The following is a 15,752-nucleotide window of genomic DNA, read 5'->3' as shown; positions in this document are numbered from 1 at the left end:
TCATTTCTTTCTATTAAATATTTTTCATTAATTCGGTGTAAAAAAAATGTCTGTCTTGTAAATATATACTCGAATAGGCAAGTTTGAGGTGGAACACAGATGCCCTCTCAGTTTCAATGGGTATGACCCCCCCCCCCCCCCACACACTACACATAAACACAGACTCTCCCTTAACAGCCACAATATTACATCATACCACGTGTGAAATGTGTGTTAGTTACTAGTGCGACTATTCACAAAACTTGAGATTAGTTAGTTCAAAACATTCATTGTTTCATTCTTTCTTTCTGCTTTTTTCTGTGAAAACAGATACTGACATTGAACATTTAACGTGACATATTTGTCAGATATTTTATTATATTATTATTATTATTATTATTATTATTATATTTATCGTAAAAAATTGAAGATTACATATTTGTCAGATACAGGAAGGGAACAGCTGTACAGTAAGTTCATCTGTGTGTTCCTGTAATGGTGGTTTTCTACTGTGTGATAACATTTGTTGACGAATCAAAACTCGTGCGCCACTGTCCGACTTTATCCCTATGGTTGCGTCCCAAATGGCACCCTATTCCCTATATAGTGCACTAGTGTCATCGTAATGCAGACACACTTGTCGTTTGGCCCAATATGGCAGCCATCCCGTACCATCCAACGAAAATACCCTCCTACCATCACCCCTACCTACACAGCAATAGTCCTACCATCCTACCATCACCCCTACCTACACAGCAATAGTCCTACCCTCCTACCATCACCCCTACCTACACAGCAATAGTCCTACCCTCCTACCATCACCCCTACCTACACAGCAATAGTCCTACCCTCCTACCATCACCCCTCCCTACACAGCAATAGTCCTACCCTCCTACCATCACCCCTCCCTACACAGCAATAGTCCTACCCTCCTACCATCACCCCTCCCTACACAGCAATAGTCCTACCCTCCTACCATCACCCCTACCTACACAGCAATAGTCCTACCCTCCTACCATCACCCCTCCCTACACAGCAATAGTCCTACCCTCCTACCATCACCCCTACCTACACAGCAATAGTCCTACCCTCCTACCCCCTCACCCCATCTTCCCAACCTCACAACACAGGAGCTATAACCAGGGACAGGAGCTTTTCCTAACCATGTGACCGGACCAGGAAGAACTTGGGGGCATAGACAACAATAATTAAGGCCTGGAGTTTTGTCCTGGGCAGATCACATGATCAGGGAAAATCTCCTGTCCTCCTAGCTAGCAGGGGAATACTCCAGTCCCTAGCTAGCTATAATAACATTACCAAGGCATCTATTGAGAACTACTGAGACTCTGGATTCTAATACTGAGACTCTGGATTCTAATACTGAGACTCTGGATTCTAATACTGAGACTCTGGATTCTAATACTGAGACTCTGGATTCTAATACTGAGACTCTGGATTCTAATACTGAGACTCTGGATTCAAATTTTGAGACTCTTGTCTCTAATGCTGCTTTTCCAGAGGGACACCGGTGTGAAGTCTGAGTCTTTAGGCCAAGCACCGGTGTATAACCCTGTGGTGGAAATGTGACAGATCCAAAAACAGTCTCTACCTGCTTGGACACTAGTTTCAACTCCAGAGTAGTTGCGGTTGGTGTCGGTTAGAGCTGATCTGAGAACATATTTAGCAGTCGGTAGGTAGCACCCGTATGTTGAATGAATGGTTGGGGATGGGGAGGAGGAGGTGTGGGTTTTGGCTCAGCAGATCCTGGATCAGATTCAGTAGCTCGTTGGTTGACTGTGATGTAGAGGGTAAAGTCTACTGACATGTAGCGCACCAAGCAAGCACAACCAGAGGGGAAAACACACGATAGAGTTAGAGATGAATAGAAAGACGTGGATAGAGAACGGTGTGGATACAAAGAGGGGTGTGAAAAACACACAGATCAAGATAAACAAAGAAAAGAGAGAAACACAAGAAGGGAATATACACTGAGCTACACTGGGCTGGCGGTCATCACATTTTGTCACAGTAATTGACTGCTAATTACCATAAACATGTTTAGCATCTCTGGCTTCCACGCATAGCCAACAAGCCACTGGTGCGGACCTTTTGGAAAATCTACATTTTAAAAAAGTATAATAAATCCATGTAATATAGCCTACACCGTCACAATAAATCCATTATTTATTTTAGACAGGTCTAAAGAAACATTATGATATGAAGAAAATGTCGTTTTTTTCAGAAGAACAGAATAACATACTCTGAGTTGTCCTTATGTTAGGCCCTGATCTGGCTATGCCATATGGCTGTGGGCTACACTAGTTCATTTAGCAGACTGGATTTGCTTATAATTATTTTATAGTATGAAGAATACAATTGAACATAGCTGAATAAAATAGATAGGACATTTTCTCCAAACGTTTTCCGAGGGAGTGCGCACATGCAGCTATTCTGTGTTGAGCGGTTAACAAAGAAACAGGTCCTCCTATATGCTTAATTTACAGTTATTTATGCAACTTTAGTTGTGATACAAACGTTGGGCTATATGTTTAGATTTTTAATACATTCTAAGGCCGCATGATGCGACTAATGATGATTTGAAAAAAGTCTAATGAAAGGCATGAGCTCTGCTTGCGCAAGCTGCACACACTTCATCAGTCTCTCATTCACAATTTGACAAGCACTTGATAATATTCTCACCCATCAGACTATTCTCAATTTAATCTGGTCTTTACATATAGCCTACTAATATATGTGTGGAATTATTTTTTATTTAGAATGGCCCACAAAAAAAAAAACACATCATCCGTAGCCTTCACTCGAAAAGCGAATGTTACGTGCGGTTACGTTTTTAATATGCCAGGTAGGGTACACCAAATGTAAAGGGTATGAATGTACTTAATTTTAAGAATTGAGCAATACATTTTGCAGTAAGAGAAAGCTGGCATCCTCTTTTAAATAGTGGCCTGTCAAAACTCTCTTTTCACACGCGACTGCGCAATGACTGGGCTTATAAGAACACGTTTCACTAGGCTCTGTAGGCTATGGGCTCTCCAACCCTGTTCCAGGGGTCTTGGGCCTGTAGGCTACGTTTGAAGTTATTTGGCCACTTTAGTTGTGATACAAACCTTATCAAAACATCTAGGCCTGTGGGCTAGGCCACACGATGCATGCGACTATGATTTAATAAAAGTTGCCAAAAGAATGCACGCGCTGTTTCTTACCTTAGACTGCACACGCTGGGCATCATTCACAAGGGATAATATTCTCACCCATCAGACTATTATAAATGTGTCTTTACATATACTAAATAATATATGTGTGAAATTAATTTTGGTATAGAATGGGCCATTATCATGCACCTGTCGGAACAGGGGCGGGGTAAAAGACATGTCATCCGTATACACTTGAACAGCGAATGGAAGACGCTTTTCACACTGTTCATTTTCATGCCAGCCAGGTAGGCTACTCCGATTGTAAAGCAAAGCAATATGCTTAATATTAGGGAAGTTGAGAAATAAACATAGTAAGCCTATAGATAGTTGATGGGATCCTCCTCTTTTTAATTGAGACCATCAAAACTCTGTTTTCTCACACAATTGCATAGCCTAGCCTATAGAGATTTAGTAGACGCTCTTATTCAGAGCGACTTACAGTTAGTGAGTGCATACATTTTTCATACTGGCCCCCCCGTGGGAATCGAACCCACAACCCTGGCGTTGCAAGCGCCATGCTCTACCAACTGAGCTACAGGAGGCAACATGGGCTTATAGGAACACTTATTTCATTCAATGCATCAACCAGCTATGAGGAGCTGGATCTCGCTGCACAACAGGTGATCCTATTCCACTCACACTCTGAATGCCAGGGCTCTCGTGAAGTGATTGATTTTATTTTTGAATGCATTTGCATTGATGTCAGAGTGATTAGAGGGACAATAGAGCGCTGAGGGCCGGCCATTAGCGACTGGCAGTTAGCAAGTTTGGTAGGCTACTAATGACTATCCGTGGCATCGGCGCATTTGGAGAAGCCTAGTTACCGTGACTCAACGGTCACGTGGAATTTAACTGCGGCCATGACTGGTGACTGCTGGTGTGGAAGTAATATGGTGACCATAACAGCCCTACAGTGGACAAATCATTAGGAACACCTTCTCTTTCCGTGACATAGACTGACCAGGTGAATCCAGGTGAAAAGCTATAATCCCTTATTTATGTAATTTGTTAAATCCACTTCAATCAGTGTAGATGAAGGGGAGGAGACAGGTTAAAGAAGGATTTTTAAGCCTTGAGACAATTGAGACATGGACTGTGTATGTGTGCCACTCAGAGGGTGAATGGGCAAGACAAAAGATTGAAGTGCCTTTGAACAGGGTATGATGTAGGTGCCAGGCGCACCGGTTTGAGTGTGTCAAGAACTGCAACGCTGCTGGGATTTTCACATTCAACAGTTTCCCGTGCGTATCCAGAATGGTCCACCACCCAAAGGTCTTCCAGCCAACTTGACACAACTGTGGGATGCACTGGAGTCAACATAGCCCAGCATCCCTGTGGAACGCTTTCAACACCTTGTAGAGTCCATGCCCCGACGAATCGAAGCTGTTCTGAGGGCAAAGGTGTTCTTAATGTTTTGTACACTCAGTGTATGGAGGAGTATAACCGTAAAGAAACAGAGCAGAATGAAGAAAAAGAAGGGTATGAGTATGATAGTGAAATGCTACCCTATTGTTGTTGTTGCTCCCTGAGTAGCGCCCCCTAGCTGCAGGTCACATCGAGAGTGCCCGTGCCTTGGCAGCTGCCCCCTGTGCCCGCTGCACCGTGCCCTGGCACCCCTCTCTGCCCACCAGCTGGCCGCTCTCAAACAGACCCTCGTGGCTCGTCCCTCCTCTTCCTCCTCCTCGCCCGCTTTCTGGACCTCCGTCAGCGAACGTCAGCATACCTGCAGAGGTCAAGTTTAAGTTCAAGTTCAGGTTTATGTCATTAACTTAAACCTAAACCTAACCTTCTACTGTTTACCGTATCCCTCCACACATCCACTCTTGAACTCTCCTTGGAACTTCATCCCGTCAAAACGACTGAAGACGCCTGCGCCTTGGAACTTCCCCTGAATAAACTCTCCCTCGTACCTGCAAGAGACACACAGATGCAAAAATAGTGGGGTGTGTTCATTAGGCACCAAATGGAAGAAAACAGACTGAAACAGGGAGGAACTAACTGGGTTTGTCCAATAAGAAAGGCTCAGGTCTGTGGACAATGCTGTCAACATTTACATTTTAGTCATTTAGCAGACACTCTTATCCAGAGCAACTTACAGGTGCAAGTGCCTTGCTCAAGGCCACATAGACAGATTTTTCACCTAGTCGGCTCAGAGATTTGAACCAGAGACCTTTCGGTTACTGGCCCAGCGTTCTTAACCGCTCGGCTACCTCACCCAACGTGGGCCTACAATACATCATCAAACACCTCGATAACCCAAAGACATATGCAATGATATTGTTTGTGGACTTTAGTTCAGCGTTCAATAGCATCATCCCAGAACTGTTACAAGACAAACTCTCCCAGTTGAACGTGTCCAGCTCCATCTGTCAGTTGTTCACTGACTTCCTGTCCAACATGATGCAACATGTGAAGCTGGAAATACACCTTTCGGACTCTTTATCCCTCAGCCCTGGAGCGCCGCAGGGATGCGTGCTCTCGTCTCTACTCACTCTACACCAATGACTGCACCTCCAACAACGCATCTGTCAAACTACTCAAACTTGCAGATGACACCACTCTGGTCGGTCTCATCACCGAAGGCGATGAGTCCATGTACCTTGGAGAGGTCGACCGGCTAGTGGCCCGGTGCAGTCGCAATAACCTGGAACTCAACACAGACAAAACCGTGAAAATGGTGGTTGACTTTAGAAAACGGCCCACCATCTCTCCGCTTTGAGATTGATGGCTCAGCTGTTAGCACGGCTGAATCGTTCAGATACCTGGGGACCATCATCTCCCAGGACAACATCACAGAGGTCACCAAGAAGACACAGCAGCAGATGTACTACTTGCGGCAGCTGAAAAAACTACATCTCCCAGTCAATCCTGATCCGGTTTTACGCATCAATCGTTGAGCCCATCCTCACCTCCTCCATCACCGTCCGGTTGGGGCCTGCTTCTGCCCACTGCAAGGGCAAACTGCAATGCATTTTCCGGTCTGCAGAGAGGGTCATCGGCTGCCACCTGCCCTTCATCGAGGTCCTGCACGTCTCCAGGGCAAGGGAGTGTGCAGGAAAGATTGCCTACCCCTCCCACCCCGGTCACCCCCTCCTCCAAAAATTCACATCTGGCAGGCGGTTCAGATCACTCATGACCAAAACCTCCTGCCACATGAAAAGTTTCTTCCCCCGGCCTGTGGCCCTCACCAACCGGCCATCTGGCCCATAGAGACTAAAGGACTATGCACTCTATGCTGCACACCACATCAAGCCATCTCTGAACTGTACACTAAATAACTGCACTATACTGCATTGCACTCTCTTCATATCTGCATTTAGACATTCATACTGATACTATACATTTGTACATTCACTGTGTATCAACCGTATACCCACTGTGTATCAACCGTATACCCACTGTGTATCAACTGGATACCTACTGTGTATCAACCGTATACCCACTGTGTATCAACCGTATACCCCCTGTGTATCAACCATATACCTACTGTGTATCAACCGTATACCCACTGTGTATCAACCGTTTACCCACTGTGTATCAACCGTTTACCCACTGTGTATCAACCGTTTACCCACTGTGTATCAACCGTATACCCACTGTGTATCAACCGTATACCCACTGTGTATCAACCGTTTACCCACTGTGTATCAACCGTATACCCACTGTGTATCAACCGTTTACCCACTGTGTATCAACCGTTTACCCACTGTGTATCAACCGTATACCCACTGTGTATCAACCGTATACCCACTGTGTATCAACCGTTTACCCACTGTGTATCAACCGTATACCCACTGTGTATCAACCGTTTACCCACTGTGTATCAACCGTATACCCACTGTGTATCAACCGTATACCCACTGTGTATCAACCGTTTACCCACTGTGTATCAACCGTATACCCACTGTGTATCAACCGTTTACCCACTGTGTATCAACCGTATACCTACTGTGTATCAACCGTATACCCACTGTGTATCAACCGTTTACCCACTGTGTATCAACCGTATACCTACTGTGTATCAACCGTATACCCACTGTGTATCAACCGTATACTTACTGTGTATCAACCGTATACCTACTGTGTATCAACCGTATACCCACTGTGTATCAACCGTATACCCACTGTGTATCAACCGTATACCCACTGTGTATCAACCGTATACCCACTGTGTATCAACCGTATACCTACTCTGTCTCAACCGTATACCCACTGTGTATCAACCGTATACACACTGTGTATCAACCGTATACCCACTGTGTATCAACCGTATACCCACTGTGTATCAACCGTATACCCACTGTGTATCAACCGTATACCCACTGTGTATTTGTATATCTGCTCATCCTCTTATAGCTCTATGTTCACTCTACCTAGTTGTATATAATGTATGTAAACTTTGTTTAAACTCCATTGTCTGTATTGTCTCTAAATGTTGTCTTTCACTAGCAGCACCATATCACCAAGTACAATTCTGAGTATGTGTAAATGTACTTTGCGAATAAAGGTGATTCTGAATTCTGATTTTACTTTTCTTTTGCAAAGCGTTTAAAAGTGTTTTTCATGGCGTACCATAATGAACCCGACCCCAATGTCAAGGAGTTTGTTTCTGCACACTGATTGTCTTGTTTGTTTTGAGTGGATTCTCAAAAATGTATGTCTGGTGCATAACTATTTAGTGAGCTATGTTGTCATTTTATAGGTATAATTCAGCTGAGAGATGTCACCAGGAGGTCTCTAACAATAACAGAATGCTGTCAGAACACAGAACGCTGTCACAGAGAACCTTGACCTGAGGTGGGTAGAATCTTCATTGATGGAATGATCCAATCTCCTGTTCTCACAACCCAGGGCTGCTACGTGCTCTGTGACACGGAATACAATATGTAGCACAAAAAGTCAATTTGTGCAACTTTAGCTGCGCAGTGCGTGACGTTGCCGTGATCCTTGTTAAAGCAATTTACACTTAATTGTCTCAATCAAGCTTTTCTCTCAAGGTTAAGGAGGTTTGTTCTAATTATGTTGCAAGCAACAGAAATTGCGTCCAAATTTACTTTTGTGACATCGGCGTAGAGTTGGATCTAGAGAAAAGCGCTGCCTGTTGCGTCTAAAATGACAACACTAAGAGAGAACATCTGTTTGCAAAATCACATGCAAGTGGTAAGGAATTCAAGTATTTTCCAGTTAGAGGTAACACAAATTAAGAAAATGATCAGGGGAAATATCTAATGACTCTACAGTGCACCACTTTGCCTTCGCCCTACGATTCAGGGCATCAGTCAAAAGAAGTGTGCTATAATGGGGAATAGGGTGTCATTTTAGACATCAGACAGTTGTAATGTCATTAGCAGGGTCAAAGGTGAAATGGGAATGGTGAGATATTGTTACCTGGAACCATCAGGGAAGACCAGCATCCCACAGCCGTTGAAGAGTCCGTTCTCGAACTGACCAGTGTAACACGTCCCATCACTGAACGTCAGCTGGCCTAGACCATGTCTCAGTCCTGGGGGACAGACAAACCAGTTAGTTACTGCCCTAGACCATGTCTCAGATCTGGGGGACAGACAAACCAGTTAGTTACTGGCCTAGACCATGTCTCAGACCTGGGGGACAGACAAACCAGTTAGTTACTGGCCTAGACCATGTCTCAGACCTGGGGGACAGACAAACCAGTTAGTTACTGGCCTAGACCATGTCTCAGACCTGGGGGACAGACAAACCAGTTAGTTACTGGCCTAGACCATGTCTCAGACCTGGGGGACAGACAAACCAGTTAGTTACTGGCCTAGACCATGTCTCAGACCTGGGGGACAGACAAACCAGTTAGTTACTGGCCTAGACCATGTCTCAGACCTGGGGGACAGACAAACCAGTTAGTTACTGGCCTAGACCATGTCTCAGACCTGGGGGACAGACAAACCAGTTAGTTACTGGCCTAGACCATGTCTCAGACCTGGGGGACAGACAAACCAGTTAGTTACTGGCCTAGACCATGTCTCAGACCTGGGGGGACAGACAAACCAGTTAGTTACTGGCCTAGACCATGTCTCAGACCTGGGGGACAGACAAACCAGTTAGTTAGTTAGTTACCAGTTAGTTAGTTAGTTAGTTAGTTAGTTAGTTAGTTAGTTAGTTACCAAGGCCGTCATTGTATTTGTTCTTAATTATTTAATCTTTATTGGATAAATAAAGGTTAAATAAAATAAAATATTAAGTCAGTTAGTTGTTAGTTAGTTACAAGTTAGTTACAAGTTTATTAGTTATCAGTTAGTTAGTTTCAAGTTAGTTAGTTACTTATGTTAGTTATCAGTTAGTTAGCGAGTGAGCAAGTTAGTGCAAAATAAAATTGCAATAGCGCGACTGTCACAAATGTTGTCAAATCCCAAACTGGACAAAAAGCAAAAATGTCAGATTCACTCCAAAACGTCAATGAAAGACATCAAAAGACCACCTTATTTTTATAATAATTCTTCATAATTCACCATGTGGATAAAGGATAAAGATGCCTCGTGTAAGAAGTTAATATAAGGTGAAGAGCTTATTGGATCATATGAAACCATCAGCTCTATAGTATAGCTGTCTGTCTAGCTGTCTATCTAGCTGTCTAGCTGTCTATCTAGCTGTCTATCTAACTGTCTAGCTGTCTGTCTAGCTGTCTGTCTAGCTGTCTATCTAGCTGTCTAGCTGTCTGTCTAGCTGTCTAGCTGTCTACCTATATGTCTATCTAGCTGTCTACCTGTCTGTCTAGTTGTCTGTCTAGCTGTCTATCTAGCTGTATATCTAGCTGTCTAGCTGTCTGTCTAGCTGTCTAGCTGTCTGTCTAGCTGTCTAGCTGTCTGTCTAGCTGTCTATCTAGCTGTCTAGCTGTCTACCTGTCTGTCTAGTTGTCTGTCTAGCTGTCTATCTGTCTATCTAGCTGTCTAGCTGTCTAGCTGTCTATCTAGCTGTCTATCTGTCTGTCTAGCTGTCTGTTGTCTCACTCACAAACAACTTTTGTCCTTGTTCTTTAGACTATACATGCAGCTTATTTTGAAGTTCCAGTCCTGTCTATTCAAACTCACATCACTTTTCATGGGGTGTTTGGGTCAGGAATAAAAATGTATTGGTCCGAATACCTCTTATCTCAGGGTTTCTGAACTTTCTTGGAGGTTGAAAAGAGGTCGCCTGTCTTGCCTTTGTCCTTGTTAACTTCTAGACTGTTGCTGCTTTTGGATTTCTAGGCCTTTTCTATTCAAACACACATCTCAGGGTCTCTGTAACAGCTGTAGTTACACTTTTCATGGGTAGTTGGATCAAAAGTCATTTAACAGTGAAGTAGGACTAACAACATGTTCTTGCTCTAAGACATACCACTCTCAGGGTCTCTGAATGTACTTGGAACTTAAAAAACAGGCTGCCTTGTCACTTCTAGCAAAGAATGTGAATTAAAAAATATAGTGAGTTAAAAAAGAAGAAGCTAAATGACTAAAATGTAAATGTCAAATGTAGATGTTTTGTCCTGTCAGTCCATGGAGATTTAACAAATACCCTATAGGAGGCATTCAAGTCAAGTCTCAACACACTTTACAAAAATAAATCCTACATTTTTTATGTATTTGTATTTTAAACCTGTGTGTATTGTAGGCTACAACCTTCTCCAAATTGTAGCCTACTGAATGAGGTCCACTGAATGAGGTCTACTGAATGAGGTCCACTGAATGAGGTCCACTGAATGAGGTCTACTGAATGAGGTCCACTGAATGAGGTCTACTGAATGAGGTCTACTGAATGAGATCTACTGAATGAGGTCCACTGAATGAGGTCCACTGAATGTGGTCCACTGAATGAGGTCTACTGAATGAGGTCCACTGAATGTGGTCTACTGAATGAGGTCCACTGAATGTGGTCTACTGAATGAAGTCCACTGAATGAGGTCTACTGAATGAGGTCCACTGAATGAGGTCTACTGAATGAGGTCCACTGAATGTGGTCTACTGAATGAGGTCCACTGAATGTGGTCTACTGAATGAAGTCCACTGAATGAGGTCCACTGAATGAGGTCCACTGAATGAGGTCCACTGAATGAGGTCTACTGAATGAGGTCCACTGAATGAGGTCTACTGAATGAGGTCAGGTGAAATGTTGTTCAGAGCTTCTCGTTGCTCCGTAGGTATTTAGGAAGCAATACGTTTGAACGTAAAGTAGCGGAGCACACAAGTGAACACAGTGGATTAGGATTTAGGAAGGGGAGGTGAGAGTGAGAGAGGGAAAGGAAGGGAGAAGGGGGAGGGAGGAATGGGGAGGTGAGGGTGAGTGAGGGAAATGTGTGTGGTTTTCTCCTGCCAGGTAGTAGTGTACTAAATTAGTATTACACAATATTAGGATTTAGGAAGGGGGTGAGGGAGATGGGGTGAGAGGAGGAGGGGTGAGGGAGGGGAAGGGGTGGGTGAGGGAGGGAGAGGAACGGGATGAAAGAGCACAGCGCTGCCAGCTAGTGGTGTAGATTTACTAAATTAGATGTGCCATCTGTCACTATGACTACGCAAACCTCCTCTCTCTAATCTCAGTTAGTTTTTTTTTTTAATAGATTTGGACGGCGAGTTAAATATAACTGGCTGAAATACAGTCAAGAGCCTTCCGGAATGTGTGTGTGTGTGTGTGTGTGTGTGTGTGTGTGTGTGTGTGTGTGTGTGTGTGTGTGTGTGTGTGTGTGTGTGTGTGTGTGTGTGTGTGTGTGTGTGTGTGTGTGTGTGTGTGTGTGTGTGTGTGTGTGTCGTACGGGGTTGACAGGGGATTTGTGTCCCACAAATCTCAGTGTCCAAGCCAAGTAGAATTAAGTAAGTACAATTCCTGAGGATTCCTTCCACTGACTAGCAAGGACGTTAGTCGGCTTACACAAGGCAAGCGAGGTGGAATTGCAACAATTTAAAACTTAAAGGACACAAAAAAGTGTATTTCTATCCCATGTTTCTCTAACACACATTCTGAACAAAACTAATTTGTGGGAAATGACTTGACAGTTTGACAGAACTATTATCAATGCCACAAGTTGTTTCCAAGCCAGATGTACTACTACACACACATTTCCCCCTAGTATTAAAACTAATTCATTTCCCCCTAGTATTAAAACTAATTCATTTCCCCCTTGTATTACAACTAATTCATTTCCCCCTACTATTACAACTAATTCATTTCCCCCTTGTATTACAACTAATTCATTTCCCCCTAGTATTACAACTAATTATTTCCCCCCTATTGTACAGAGTAATTAGCCGTACTTGTTTAGCTAAAGCAGTAGTGGTACTCGATCATATCAAATCAAATCAAATTGTATTTAAAGTGCATTAAAAATAGAAACACACTTAACATTAAAACAATACAATGAAAATAAGTCAAAGCAAACAAGAAGCAGTAAAAAGTGGAAAATAAAAAGAACAGTCTAAAACAATAAAAGCACTAATTAAAGGCCAAGCTTGTGACCAGCTAATAGCTTGTGTACTCTACTGTACTTACAAGCTGCCCATCTCTCCTTTCATCTAGTTTGATTCCATAAATCAGTTCAGAGTTTAATCTGGTGAACGGTTCTTAGCGACGAGTCGTCGGGGACAATCTTGTTGTTAGGTCACGGTTGCCACGGTTGCCATGCTAATTTAGCTTTAGCTGAATGTGTCGGCTTTTATGTCAATCAATAGTCCTAGTGCACTGACCCCCCCCCCCACCCCCCACCCCCCACCCACACACACACAAACATCTCTCTCAAAGTTCTCTTTCTTAGCTAATAAAAAACTTGAACGGTGGATGATAAAAGATGCTAAAATATATGTAATCAGTCAGCCTGTCTCCTGTGTGTCACACTTCAACCTGTTAGCTATACCTGTCAATACAAACAGATCAATCACCCTTACAACAAGGGAACTAAACAACACACCAGCCACACCAACTGAGCTCTCTGAAGCCACCATATGTTATCAGTTAAACAGAACCTTTTCTAAAATAGCTCCAAACTTGTTCTGTAGTTATTATGGCTTCCTTTATCCATGGGGTTACCATGACATCTTGTGTTTTTGTCAAACTGCAAATACTGGTTTAGTCAGTGTAGCGTTAATGTGGGTATAACGCATCAGTGTGTGTATTTGTATGTGTGTGTGTGTGTGTGTGTGTGTGTGCGCGTATATGTGTTGTCGCTATGACAGCAGATGGTATATAGTCTGTAGAGAATTGCCGGTGGATAGGGATATTGTTTTTGACCTATAATTAGTACAGACGACACACCCTTAGGCTGCAGCCTACCACTCCTCTCTACTCAGAAGCAACAATCTGGACTGAGTTGAGACTTTTGATTAGTTTGAAGAGAAACTTGAATAAACCTCCAGACACCTGAGGCTGACACAGTGAGGAATAGATCCAGAGAGGGAATTGAGCATGTAAAGTACCTGCTAACTTGACTTTAATGTCTGAAGTGTATTGTTGGCGTACATAAATGTTGTATCTATACCGAGCAAAAACATAAACGCAACATGTAAAGTGTTGGTCCCATGTTTCATGAGCTGAAATAAAAGATCCCAGACATTTTCCATACGCACAAAAAGCTTATTTCTCTCTAAATGTGTTTACATCCCTGTTAGTGAGCATTTGTCCTTTGCCAAGATAATCCATCCACATGACAGGTGTGGCATATCAAGACACTGATTAAACAACATGATCATTACACAGGTGCACCTTGTGCTGGGGACAATAAAAGGCCACTCTAAAATGTGCTGTTTTGTCACACAACACAATGCCACAGATGTCTCAAGTTTTGAGGGAGCATGCAATTGGCATGCTGACTGCAGGAATGTCCACCAGAGCTGTTGCCAGATCATTTAATTTTAATTTCTCAACATTGTTTTAGAGAATTTGGCAGTACATCCAACCAGCCTCACAACCGCAGACCACATGTAACCACGCCAGCCCAGGACCTCCACATCCGTCTTCTTCACCTACAGGATTGTCTGAGACCAGCCACTCAGACAGCTGATGAAACGGAGGAATATTTATGTCTGTAATAAAGTCCTTTGTGGGGAAACACTCATTCTGATTGCCTGGGCCTGGCTCCCCAGTGGGTGGGCATGGCTCCCAAGTGGGTGGGAGTGGGTGGGAGTGGGTGGGCCCTCCCAGTGGGTGGGCCCTCCCAGGCCCACCCATGGCTGTGCCCCGTCCCAGTCATGTGAAATCCATAGATTAGGGCCTAATGAATTTATTTTAATTGACTGATTTGCGTTTATATTTTTGTTCAGTATACTTGTGCTATTTCTAGGACCAGGCCATGATATATGATTAGGACCAGGGACCGGTTGCATAAAACAGCTTAAGTTAATTTTCCCCTCATCTTTCCCTTAAAGTTTCCTTAACTTTAAGTTAGTTGCACAAAACATTTTAAGGCAAATTTCCCCATTAAATTAGGTGAAAAAGTTAAGGGTAGCCCATGAGGTCCCTTAAGTGCTTAATTCAGTCTGGATATAAATGTAAACAGCATTTGTGGAGGTGAATGTTGCTTTTCGCTACCCTGGTTGCAAAAGGAAAACATCAACCAGCTAGCTAGGTATCTCTGTAAGTTAGCTTGACATGCTAGAAAGTAACAGAAAAAAATAACTAAAAGAAAGGTATTTTATTATCAATTTGTTTTTCCGGTCTTGAATGTAGAAATTATATTTCCAGATCTCTCAAAATAAATGCAATCTCTTTGACGAGAGACCTTCAGTCAGTGAATCAAGCTGTCTCCATGGTAACCAGAGACTCCTTCTGCCATACATGCCTTCAAATCAAAAGTACCCCAAAAAACTCCTCACCCTAGTTATTTCCTTTTAGAAAATAAATAAATAAATAAATAAAATAATGAGGTGATGTGATTCAGGATGAATGGACAGTAACAGAAGAATGGAAAGATGAATGGGCATCAAAGAGAGGGGTGAAGAAGTGATTAAGGGATGAGTAAAGTGATAGAGGGATAGAGGGATGAGTGAAGTGATAAAGGGATAGAGGGATGAGTGAAGGGATAAAGGGATAGAGGGATGAGTGAAGTGATAAAGGGATAGAGGGATGAGTGAAGGGATAAAGGGATAGAGAGATGAGTGAAGTGATAAAGGGATAGAGGGATGAGTGAAGGGATAAAGGGATAGAGGGATGAGTGAAGGGATAAAGGGATAGAGGGATGAGTGAAGTGATAAAGGGATAGAGGGATGAGTGAAGGGATAAAGGGATAGAGGGATGAGTGAAGGGATAAAGGGATAGAGGGATCTTGCCTTCCCTCCACTCCCCATGGTACTCTTCACCATTGGAATAGGTGAAGGATCCTCTTGTCAGGGTCATATCACACAGGTCCTGTTGTAAACACACACACACACACACACACACACACACACACACACATAATTCATTATTGGGTTATGATACTATATACCAGTGTGGCAGTTGTACTAAACTCCTAAGGCATAAAAGTTCTTAAAGAATCAAAGTGCATCATTAATTAAAATGACAATTGAACAGGTAAAGAGGTACGCTTAGATAACCTATGCAGAAAAATAGACATATTTTTGACAT

General features: G+C 43.1%; 1 protein-coding gene across 1 annotated transcript; it reads right to left on the bottom strand.

Annotated features, from left to right (window-relative positions):
• Positions 1 to 426: 426 nt before the first annotated feature.
• On the bottom strand, positions 427 to 15,521 carry LOC311126028 (MORN repeat-containing protein 4-like; the record flags this gene model as incomplete). The annotated part of the gene is made up of 4 exons (XM_084200059.1): positions 427 to 4,917; positions 4,995 to 5,104; positions 8,583 to 8,697; positions 15,455 to 15,521. 4 exons carry the CDS (start codon positions 15,519 to 15,521, stop codon positions 4,745 to 4,747), a joined length of 465 nt encoding a protein of 154 aa, XP_084056185.1. The 3' UTR covers positions 427 to 4,744.
• Between the last annotated feature and the right edge of the window lie 231 nt (positions 15,522 to 15,752).

Source organism: Coregonus lavaretus (assembly GCF_964263955.1).
Source record: "Coregonus lavaretus genome assembly, contig: HAP1_SCAFFOLD_2075, whole genome shotgun sequence".
NCBI classification, from domain to species: Eukaryota; Metazoa; Chordata; class Actinopteri; order Salmoniformes; family Salmonidae; genus Coregonus; species Coregonus lavaretus.
This window is presented reverse-complemented; position numbering and strand designations above follow the sequence as displayed.